Source organism: Pangasianodon hypophthalmus, chromosome 17, assembly GCF_027358585.1.
Source record: "Pangasianodon hypophthalmus isolate fPanHyp1 chromosome 17, fPanHyp1.pri, whole genome shotgun sequence".
Classification (NCBI taxonomy): Eukaryota; Metazoa; Chordata; class Actinopteri; order Siluriformes; family Pangasiidae; genus Pangasianodon; species Pangasianodon hypophthalmus.
The window spans coordinates 15,257,233-15,269,994 of NC_069726.1; the positions used below are offsets into that span (position 1 = coordinate 15,257,233).

Sequence of the window (12,762 nt, forward strand, 5' to 3'; positions counted from 1 at the left end):
AAAAAAAAAAAAATGCTGCCTACAACCCAAAATACACAGCATGTTAGGTTCTCTTACTGCGGTTGGTTCGATTCAGGGTCTCACTGCAATCAAACCACACTAGAGTTCACTTGGAAGCGGACTGTTATCACCTTGCTCAGACGGTCTCAGACCAATCGTTTGGGTCCACAGCCGAACGTACCAGACCAAACACAATAGCACCACCTGGCTGATTAGCAAGTCAAAAATAACAATAACACAAACATCTAGCATCAGCTCTAGGCAAGATGGAACAAGTGGGACTAATGAGCAGTGTAATTCCCACCAGGGGCCAAAAATCCTGAGTGGAGTGCGACTCGCACTCATTCATATCTCCTGCACTGAAACGAGCAAGAGCGAGAGCTTTGCTCATCTACACCTACAAGATCAAGGATGCTTTTATCATGAGTGTGAAATATACTGATAGGACTACAATACACCGATCACACAAAAAAGCTATTAAAACATCTAAGCTTTTTTCAGCTCTTGAGTTTTTATTCCTTTCTCTTTTCACAGACACTCGTGGAAGCTAAGCTGATATAGAGATATTTACCAGCACTCCTTTGACCCATCCAAACTTCACAACCCCCTTGGGCTCGGCTGCCTCTTTGGCTGCAGCCTCTTCAGCAGGAGTCAGCTCATCGCCGTTGGCAAATCCATCCTCAAACGGCTCCTGTAATGAGGGGGGAATCCATAATTAACAACACGGCATGAAATATGAAAATACAACATTGGTGATAGAGGTGACTTGGGTTAGGCATGATGAATTAAAAGTTGTAAGGATGGTATGCTTCAGTACAGTTTGGTGTGCATCAGGACTGGAACCTGCAGGTCAACCAACCTCAACAAAACCGCTGCAGGAAAGAAAGGCCACGTTTATGAATGTGAGAGTGTATGTGGTGCTTGTGATGCGCTGTGTGGTGCATTTACTGCTGACATTCATTCATCTTCATGAACTGCTTCATCCTCGTGAGGGTCACAGTGGTTTATATTTTGACAAACAGCATCAACTATGGTCATCAGAAAATATTACTGGCACACAATAATAACAACAAAACAAACAATAATAACTTTGGGAGTGGACAGGATTGGTCAGAATTCCTTCTGGAGCAAGCGGGATTAGGATTTAAAATAAATAAATAAAGTCCTGTGCACACCTCTACTCTCAAGGGTAGATATTTTGTACCCTTAATATATACTTTTCAACTCAAAACATGAATATACGTAATGTATACTTACAATGATTTATTTAAGGTATGTAACTGGACCGTAAGTACCACTTGTGTACCTATTATTAGTTCTTAAAATTTTAATGATACACTACATGCACCTTCCTAGGTAAAAGACAGACTATATACTAAAGGTAAAAAAGCAACCAGCGATAAGGAATGCTACAGTCAGTATTTTTTTTTTTCGTTGAAAGTGCACAAGGAAATGACCAATTAATTGCATGGTTTTAAATCTGAATGAGGTTGTGCTCCTAGAACCTCATGTAAAAGCCCTCATTTTCCAAATGAGTGAGTAAAATTATCTGGACAAAAAATAGATGAAGCACAAACACAGCGGACAGAACCATATTCATATTCAGCGTATTTTCCAGATCAGATTAAGCCTACTCTTAGACTAAAAGGTATTTTAATGGAGGATCCCCACTGACACAGGAATTCAGCTCAAACCAAAATCAGGCTTAGTTTGTTTAAATATGGCCCTTAATAAAAGCACTGCTGTCAAAGTACTTCTGAAAATAACTCAGATTCTTCTCATTCTCTCACTGCTTCCTCAGTCTCATTCCTTCCACCCGTTGCCACTTCCGTCCTTCGTTCTTTGTCAGAGACACCCACACACACAGGCAAGGTTATCTGTCCTTGGATCTGCGGAAGGTCAAACACAGGAAGGATCCCTCCTGTGTAGGGACAATGCTCTGACGTCGGCAGCTGAGCTTCCAGTCCCTCTGGGAGCACTACTGTATGCAAGTGATGATGGCCCTGTACTCCTCATAAAACTGTCTCGTGGCAACCACACAGAAGGGTACGCCTCTTTTACGATCACACCCTGTAAAATTGAGTCTGTCTCTCAGTCTCATAAAAACCTTGAACAATAAGTCAAAACAAGGCACGCTGAACTCGCCAAAGCTTCTCACGTGATAGGCGCTGACTTACACGGCCCGCCAGCACACATAGCTACTTCTGACAAGCAAGCAATCAAAAGGAAATTCATCATTATATTGTTTCCATGAATGTCCATTCAGCAATTTGTCTTATGTCAATACTTTTAAATTTGCATTAAAAGAAGTGGATGGAAACATCACTACTGATTAGTGGATGATGTAAACGTGCCACAGTGGCCTTGAGGCTGTATTGGCATTTGTTCCCATGGTTCAATACCAGTGTTTGGTGTAAAGGACAAACTAGAGTGCAACATAACCACTGCTCCAAAAGTATACCATCACAAGAACAGCTCTTTTCCCTCCACACTGATTCATTTAAAGGAGGTTGGCAAACCAATTGGCAGTAATTCTCATCAGACTCCCAGACCACCATTACAGTGATGACACCTGCTGTTTACTGCAGATATGGATGACCTTGGTAAAGACATGCACTTATTGGGTTTGGCTGTTGAGAAAAGCTTGTTACACTAGCCATTTTGACAGTCTCTTCGGTGATTTGATATAAATCAGGCACACACTATTTCTTTTCTATATGTAGGAAGCTACAGTTCCCAAAACCTCAAAAACCTCAGCTTCATCTGTCCATTTTTTACATTTCTTTTGGGGAATTTATATCCTGCCCAAGCTGCTGCAACGGTCACTGCATGTAAGATTAACCGGCTGCACAACAGAACATCATTGATCTAACAATTTTATTTTCTAATATTGATCTCATTCTGAACATTTTCAATCTAACTGACCTTACACAACCAAAAAGATCAGCCTGGCTTTTGCTTTTCATTAATCCAATTGCCTTTTTCATTTTATATCCTGTAAACCAAAGAATTAATCTTCTGTTATGAAGCTCAAAAGATCTGTGTTCGTACTTGTGAAAAGTCAGCAGGACAAACACAGCTAGCTGAGCTATATAATACACCAGATGTGGGTTAACTAGAAAACCTTCACTTCTACTCCTGGGGTCTGATATACTGCTCATGTCTGATTATCTTTTTTTTTTTTCCTGGCTTGGTTGAAAAAAATAAAAATGATAGCCTTCCTTCAAATTGCTGGTCCAAATTCATGGAACCAATCAGGATCTTAAATCACATTCTCTGGCCTTGGCTACAAATCAGAATTAGAAACTTGATTCACTGCACTGTCTCATGACTTTGACTGTCTCATGGATGTTGGTGCCAAATGGGCTGGTTGGAGTATTTCAGAAACTGCTCATCTCCTGGGATTTTCACACACAGCAATCTCTAGAATTTACACTGAAGAAAAAAATATATATATTCCAGTGAGCAGGAGTTTTGCAGGCAGAAACAACTTCTTGATGAAGGTCAGAAGAGAATGGCTAGGCTGGTTCAAACTGACAAGAAGGCCACAGTAACTCAAATAACCACTCTCTACACCTGTGGTGAGCAGAAAAGCATCTCAGAATGAACAACACATTGAATATTAAGGCAGATGGACTACAGCAGCAGAAGACGACATCAGGTTCCACTTCTGTCAGCAAACAACAGCAAGCTGAGGCAACAGTGGGCACAGGCTCATCAACCCTGGACAGATGAAGACTGGATAGAGACCAGGCAATGTTTTACCAGTGTTCCTCTGTCCAGTTCAGGTGGGCCTGTGCTCACATTCAGTGTAAACTTTATGCTGTGTATTTTAAATAGATACGAAACATAGCACAAGAGCAATGATTTTTGTAGATTATTCTAACCAAATAATCACCAGAATGATTACTGTTTTCCATCACAGGGAGCAGGCTGTGAACAGGTCTGCAGATTAAGGTGCGTTGTGGAAACAAAAGCCGTATGAATTATAAAACATGGCGTCTTTGGCATGTGCTCCAGCATGTGTCTGGGGCACTGGGGCGCATCATCACCTGAGCCATCTGTCTACATGAGCTCTGTACCTGCATGCATAACGTCATTAACAGCCCCGCCAAGCTCCCCTTACACCAGGGACACTAGGCTATTAAGAGGGAGGGAAGCAGGAAGAAAGGGCTGCTTTGTTATGGCTTTGGAGCTTCTCAACACTACACCATGACGCCAGGTGAGGAGGGGAAAGCAGCAGCGTAGAGCATGGGTATAAGGCTTGGCAAGACCTGAAGGTGACAACTGAAGGTTGTAACCAACTACAAAATGTCTAGTTAAAATAAGCAGACTACAGGGCTTTGGTTCCCATCTTCCAAGAACTAAGTAACAGTTAATTAGAGACGGCGAGACCTCTCGCGTTGGGAATAACATTTATGTATGCACAAAAAGAAGTGGAAAAAACACAAGTGTGCCTTTGTGAACACTTGAACCTCTTGCTCAATGCCTGGGCCACACTAGAGAATATTCACACTGATTTTGAGGCAACCTGAAAAGTTGTTCCAATTAATAGTAACTAGGATCATTCCTTATTCTGTTGAGAGGGGTATATCACATGCAAAAATTGTGTAATAGTTTATTCTGGGTAAATTTTTTAGCGTGGGTGTTGATGCCTAGAGCATGATCAAGGACAAAAACATGTGGACAAACTGTCATTGTATCTGGGGTCTCTCACATTTTCCACATCTGTAAAGACTGTATAAATCTCTGTAATGGCTGGTTGTGATATTAGATGTGAGGGGTATAATCTAATATCTAGCAATAGCTCAACAATAAAACTATTAGGGTTGAGCAGTGCATTAGATCATGAGGTCTCACTGATTGCATAATAAGAATGATGTAGGACAAACACACACACACGCACCTAAGGCAGATAAGCAGCGTCATTCGTGATTTCCAACTGTTTCGTTTGGCACATTTCATTCACATTTCCAGTATGGTAAACAGAAAAGCTGTTTTTGTTCAAACAAACAAACAAACAAAAAAAAACACTTCACTAAACTTACAGTTCTGTCATTTTGTGTCGCATGTACTTCAGACAATGTGTGCTTAGTTTATCTACTTTTAGTTTCGCCTCCAAAAGCATTTTTGGGAAAAAAGGACAGAGTAAATAATCTACCTCATTCCTGTTCATTACACACATGACTGAAAATCAAATCAAGGGCTTGATTATCTCTGTTTAACACTGATAGGCTGCGTGAATCTACAGTCTGGGCTGGAAAGAAATCAGCCCCAGCCTCACTTCTCCATCCCATTCTGTGTATTTTTCTTCCAACCTTTTGGTGGTGCTTTTGCATTTGCTTCCACAAAAAGAGCATATAATCGGATGTGGATGCCAAATATGAAACTTAATAATGAGTTCTTTTTTATCTTTCAAAGAGAGCAGGTTTAGCCCCACTAGCTCATTCATATCAGCTTCCCCTGAGAAATCTTGTAGCATGGTCCAGACATAAGCCTATAATGTCCCCTCCGTCTGTGTCTTGTGTCTCGTGTCCATTTTAGTGGCTCTTTGAGTGAGAGAATGGTCCAAATCTCACCAGGGTGCAACAGATTCACTATACTCTACAAATGCAAGAAGGCACCACAGTGTAATCACAGTGTGTATACAGTTTTTCACATAGTACACAACTCCAGTCCAGCATATTCTCCCAACAACTGCCACCATTACAACTACCGGGCAAGCATTTCAGCATTCACACCAAGTGTTAACAAGCATAAACACAAGCATTATCGAGACTCTCACATACTATAGCAGAGACTACACAATGCCTGAGGACTGAAATAGAACAGATTCATGCTTCATGAGGCATTGAGTGGCAGTGCCTTGGGAGATCACAGTAATCTGCGGTGCATCAGCTGGGAAAAGGAGACAGAGAGGGAAAAATAAGTGTGGCCTTCATGCCAAGCAGTCAATTCTGCTCTTACGTAATGAGTGCATTATAATAATAATTTGAAGGTGTTCAGCAGGACAACTGATCTGTACTTGTTCCATTACACTTTGCCTTACAAACATAATGAACGCTACATCCTCTTCTAAATGAATGCTGTGAATTATCGATGAGCACAGAACCTACAAGTCAAGCTGCCTGTGTTCACTCTCATATTATACACCTCATTTATCTCATCAGGTAATGAGTGGTAGCTTTTTAAAAACACTTCATCCTAAATGGATTTAACATCCTTAAAATTACCAGTGAAACATGTGCCAAAGATAACAAAATCTGGCTCTGTGATCAGCACAACCCAGTACGGCTGAGCGATGTGACAATAGAATATCAATATCGTGTTTAAGTATGTCACAATACACTTTTCTGGGATATCATGACATTTTTAAAAAAAATAGCAATTACAAATTTTTTTTTTGCTATTTTGCTGGAAGTTGTTTAGCAAACCTATATATCATGATACATAATGTGTATTGTAGAAATGTCTGTAAGTATCATATGATATTTTTTGTCATACGGCCCACCACAACCCAGCTGTTTTGACAAAAATCAGGAAACTACGCTACATGCCAACCTTTTTGCATGTGAACAAGCAGACTATACAAGCGTAGGCTACAAATGAAGAGGATATAAAGCGGCAGGCAAAGATGACACAGGAGATAAGCATATGATTACAGCAGTTACTGATGTACCTTATGAAAGCAATAGAAAAGAAGTCTGACTGCTGATGAATAAACAAAAGCTCCGTTTTCAGTGTTGCAACAGTCACAAAAATGCACCAGCTGACACCTACATAGCTACGTATAAGTAAACGTTTGGCCTATAGCTATCTCACTATTTAGCACGACCTCGTCAATAATTATATGGGCATACTGTTTGGGACTTCTCAAGCCTTTTAAGGTCCTAACCACCAGCTCAGCAGAGAGGTAAATCTTTATTCTAATCGTTATTTCACACTTCCTTTTTTCACGTCAATCACTGTTTACTTATTCATTTGTCTATTAAGTCATGGAAACAAAAGCGCCAATGTCTGATAGCTATCTCACTATTTAGCAAGACTTTGTTAATGATTATATGAACACACTGTTTGGGACTTCAAGCCTTTTAACATCCTAAACACTGGCTCTGAAAAGTGAAACATTCTTACTCTAGTGTTTATTTTCCTCTCTCTTTTTTTTCTAATCCACCTTCATTCAGATGTGTTTTCTATGATACCTGTCTTTTGCCTTAAACTCCTTGTAGGTTTGCACTTGCCACGTTTTTGCCAGGTGTCATGGTTTGTTAAGGTTATTACACTGTTGACTTTTTTCAAAATACTGATTACATGATATTTCCATCTACAGCCTACGCATGACTTTATCTTCAAGTTGTTTAAATAACACTGTGGCCTACAAATCCTTCAGAAAACATGGCATGTTTGCCGTTAACAATTATCTTTTAAATAGTTTACTTACTACTTGGTTCGCTTAAGGTCGTAAAAAGTCACACCGCCATCACCCACCAAATTATGTTTGGTGCACGTTTAGGCCTGTTTACACTGTGAGCTGATATAACTGAACCAAAACCAAACAGCAACTGCTTGAGCTTTTATATATGAATAAAAGGTGATATCTGTACTTAACACACAAAATGCTAATTTTCCAGACTGTTTTTATCAAAGTGGTAAAAACATGTGACTGTGGTGAAAGTTGATATCCTTCCTATTTAAAAAAAAAAAAAAACTGAATTAGCTGTGTGTGGGTATTTTGGATAGTCTCAATATTTGCTTGCTAAACTCACACTGATGATATTCCTCACCCTCTCCATTAATCTCTGCATTTCAGTATATATATTTGAGATTACAGGTGCTTATTAAGCACAGGAGACATCACCTTCCACACATTTCTGCACATTCTGAAATCAACCGAATGTAAAGATTTAATCCTTTACCATCATTATCTTCTTGCTTTTTCATTTAATAAACAGGATGAAATGACAAAGCAAGAAGAAGGATAAAAAAAAGGATTTAAAAAAAAGTTAAAGAATATTGTTTCATGAAGGAGATCTCGATCACAGACAATAAAAAATAAGCAGATTAATTAATGTGTATAATAATGTTTTGGCTATTTATTGGCTCAAGAGATTTTTTTTTCCACTTCTGAACTTACACCCATAGAAGAATATTTATATTAAAATTGTTCAAATGTAGCCTGAGCACGTACCTGTTCGGCTGTATTCTGTTATAGCTAACTTTCAGAAGTGGATTCTGCCTCATTGACCAACTGCACTCCAGCACAAATCCCCACAGCCACACTCCAAATCTAGTGGAAAGTCTTCCCAAAGGGGAACTAAATCTGGAATGGGATGTCCAATAAGCACATGGGTGTGATGGCCAGGTGTCCACATACTTTTGGCCATATAGTGTATATGGTTTCCATTTAGAATGCATAATGGCTTTTTCGTATACTGTACAAGAAGTCTCATGATACCAGGTTGTGGTCTGTTAATGACAAAGTGTGTGTGTGTGGGTGTGTGTGGGTGTGTATGTGTCAGGTCCCCTGCACTGGAATTGAGAATGAGTGCAATAAATAACTGATCCAGCAAAAAGCAAGCAGCTCTGTTTCCTGTCTGTTCTTCTGCACAAGATCACTTTCACATACGTCTCAATCCAACGTGTCTGATGAATGAGAGCGAAACTCACTGAACTGGAACTGGGGCGAAGAAACTTAATGCAAGTAGGCTTGGGTCTGATCAGAGCTATGTGCTGTCTCCTACTCAGCATTCCTTTGCTTTAAATAACATACTCAGTGCATGTCATTTTGCCCGTACACTAACGGAAATGAGGAACTGTATAAGGTTCACTACATGCGAGCGCTGCCTGGAATGAGTGTAGCTGCAGTATTTAAATCAGAAAGACAACTCGGTTAGTGAGCACAGTGCACATGTCCTCTGAAAGACCAAGAAGCAGATCTTACAGAGCCAAGTCACTCACGAGTGGAGGAAATATCTATACAAAAGTATCTATACAAAAGTATATAAGAGTACAGCATCAAGATCTTTACACACAAGATTATTTAGAGAGATTAGATTTTCACAAACAACTCATCTAGTCCAGAGGTTCTCAAAGTTATTTTTATTTTGCTGCAGCAGTAAATATCATAACCCACCATTATTAAAATTTTTATTTATCATCATCAAGATTATATAGCTATTAGCAGATTTATCTGGCCATTTCACTTTAATAGATTTAATCCAAATGTAATAAATGAAAAACAAGTAGCCTAGAAATAAGGTCAACTTGGACCAATGTGTTCTGTAAGTGGAAAGCGGAGGAATAAAAAGCTCTATGGCTCTAATAAATAGACAAAATATTGTTCACATTTGAATAATAAGCCTATTATTCAGCCCTATAATCATAATGTTTCATAACATTGAACGGTTCATAAAATAAATCTGTGCTGACAGGGAATGTGGATTTTTTTTCTACTCCTAAAGGGGTCCCTTGCTGCAAACCATTTGAGAAGTCCTGGTCTAAACACTGGACTTGACCAGCAATAATACGTCTTATAAAACGATTCTAGGGGCCGATTAAGCCATTTCTGTGAATAGCAGGACCATTTGTCTAAAAATGCTCTAGTTTCCTCTTACTTTAACTTGGAAACTAGTCTTATGCTTTGTATTTGTGAAAGAAAAAGAAAAAAAAAAAGAAGCAAAAGTAAACCAGCTTTCAGTCTCTAGCTTTCCACAACTAAAGCAAAAAATAAAAAATAAAATAAATAAATACATAAATAAATGCCTTTAGTCCACAATCACACTTCAAAGCTGCTGCAACAGAAACACACTTCTGTGTTGACAGTAATGTGTGTTTAGCTGAGATCTGCCTCTGCTTCATCTCTGACAGAATTATTGCCATTTAGAGATGTGTGTTTTCAGGATTTGTGTATAATGTGCTCATCTATTACTGTTCATGTGCCAAAGTAGACTTGAAAGTGTTATATAATATACTTTATCATGATATATTTGATTATAGACTAAACTTTCATTTTTATCAGTCTAAACACTCTTCATAGACCAGACTAAAACATTGCTGCATAACTGTTTTTTGTTTGTTTGTTTTTGTTTTTTAAAATAAAAGTATGTTAGATTAATGAAGCAAGCATTTTTGCTAAAAAATTCCAGGCAGATTTTGGTCAAAGCAGTCAGGACGACTAAACTCCAACAAGCTCAATTTAAAGCGCAGAACAATAAAACATAGACCACGACTAAAAGGACTTGTCAGATTCCTGTCCAAATATTCTGTTTCACTCAGAAATACCGTTAAACTCGACCATTACATGGATTTGTTTTGGTTTCGGCTGGAGACAAGAGAAAAGAAGTGCTTTCTGGAGTCTGTAAACTGAAGGAAAAGCACAAAACCTCTTCCCCCACAGGATATAACTTAATTTCACCAGCATGTAAGTTTGGACGGGATATATTTTACCTCGTGGTTCGTAGAACTATTCATTTTATAGAAGGTAAAATGCGCCGTGTTATCTTTCCAGACCTGTGTACGCGCAGTCCGGACATGGCGGATTTGGACAGGACCAAGATCCCAGTGATACTCTGGTAATAATTACATTCACTCACCTCCCCATGTAAAACTAGTCCAATCTGAATAGGGCTGAAGAAGAATTTTGTCTTTTAAGTAATTAATACAGATGCAACACACACACACACACACACACACACACACACACACACACACACACACACAAAATCCAACCAGGCACCTGAGTTATCCTAGATAATACCGTAAAGTTTGATAAGTCTTCCTGTATTGATGTGTGTATTTAGAGACGGTACGCATCAGTATAATGACAGTGGTTCAAACCAGAACGGAAGTATCTGGTTAGAGGTCATTTCTTGCTGTTTAGACTCCAGGGAAATGTCAGATAAGTACTGAATGAGCTGGGCGTTAAAAGATTTTTCTGCCTGTAAACATGTTGTAATAAAGTCTGCCTAAAGACTATTTGTTAAAACATCTGACACCTATCTTGACTGAGATTTGCTTTAGCTTCAGCTACAAGAACCAAAAGAAAAGTTATTTTAAACATAAACTTGCCAAATTGATGCTGTTGAGCATTTGTTATTTGAAAGCCTTGTGAGCAGGAAGAAATGTGTGTATACGACCGCCTGACCATGTTTGGCTTGTAAGTTCCCTAATACATCAGAGAGGAATCCAGTACAGCGGGACAACACTTCTGAATTCAGACCAAACGAAACGGTGCTGTGGATGCAGAAGAGGAGTTCTTGATGAGGAAGAACTTGATTGTGAATTAGTGTATTTAATATCAGTTAACCATATTTAGGGAAAAAAACAGCACTTTCATAGTTTTTCTTTTTTCCTCTCCTGCATCAGTCAGTGCTCAGACACACTGAAACAATTTGACCAGCAGATCAACAGTGGAAACGTCAACCATGTGGACATCAGACAATTGATTTGTAAAAGCATTATATCAAAAAAGTACTGATTTTTTACTGCACAGTACTGTATATCCTCCATCCAGCAATTGCCACTGCCAGCAAGCAGTTCCCGACTGCGAAGTTGGTAATATTATGCCCTCCTGTACTCTCCTTAAACCTGCTTGTTTTTGTGACTTTATATAGGCTATAAGGTCTGGAGAATTAATTTCAGTTTTTTTAAATGGTAAATCAGAAGCAGGGGGGGGGGGGGGGGGGGGGGGGAATCAATGTAACATAAGCCTCAAATTTTGAGCCATCTCAAATTTTATTTTATGTTTCAGCAAAAAAACTAGATGTCCAATAATAATCATGCCTCTTCCAGACAACTATGTTTGATTTTGTGGCTCTGAAATGTTTCATCATGCTTCTCAGCAGGAACTGACACAACACTTCTAATCCAAGAGCAATCCCAACATCTTTCCCCATGTGATTCCAAACACCACTATGGAAAAATATAGTGCATTCCTGTTTGGCTGTCTGTAGAAGCTGCTCTGCCAGGTTGAGTTTTATTCCTGACTGTAACGGAGTGACGGCCAGACTCGTTTCTAAACAGGAAAAGAGCACTTTCTCAAACTCCATCAGCAGCCACTAACAGAAGCCCCTCAGCGCATTTTCATAAACATACAATCTTACATGAATAGTTCACCTTGAAGTGAGGTAGAGGTGGAGATCGGTCCCTCCCTCGAAACTCATAAAGAGGCTTTTGTTTGGAAAATGCAGTTTGGATTGAGCATTGCACAAGCAGCCAGTACCTCCTGAAGTGCACTTTGTTCGTGATAACCTGATACAGGAACGCTCTTGGAAGTCAGCTGCTTCTGTCCTCAGCTCTCTGATTGGGTTTCATCAGGAGACGTTAATGAAACAGAACGATTCTGTCCGGGATTGTGCATGTACACGGTGGAGCTGTACACCGTATCACTTAGTTCACAGTCATTTTCCTTGTTCCATCTGTGGAACACATCTGTGGTGCCGATTTACTCCGATTTACTCGAACGAGGAAACGAACCTTCTTCCTGCACATGTTGATTAACACACACCACACGCCTCTGAAAGAAAGGGAAAAAAAAAAAAAAAAAAAAAAAAAAAAAGGCCACAAGACTTCACACATCTGTTAACGACCTGTTAGTGGAATAAAATAAAAATAAAAATGCTCTAGATGGGCTGAATATGGGCTGGTTGACCTAATAAAACTTTATTACAAACAGTTTTTATGCAAGGTTTATGCAAAGGTTTGAAGTTTTTATGTCTGTATTTTCATACAGCAATCAGGTTCCATTCCCAGTCCTAATGCACA

The 12,762-nt window shown here is 39.2% G+C and overlaps 1 protein-coding gene across 4 annotated transcripts in view; it reads right to left on the reverse strand.

The window, feature by feature from the left end:
• Positions 1 to 12,762, reverse strand: part of slc12a2 (solute carrier family 12 member 2) — a 61,267-nt gene that overhangs the window by 32,203 nt on the left and 16,302 nt on the right. For 3 of the 4 annotated variants that reach the window (XM_034312517.2, XM_034312516.2, XM_034312515.2), the window contains exon 2: positions 572 to 691. In XM_034312517.2, the coding sequence (XP_034168408.1) occupies positions 572 to 691 (120 nt within the window). Of the gene's footprint in view, positions 1 to 569; positions 692 to 12,762 lie in introns of all 4 variants that reach the window. The other variant, XM_053241531.1, reaches the window with a different exon arrangement.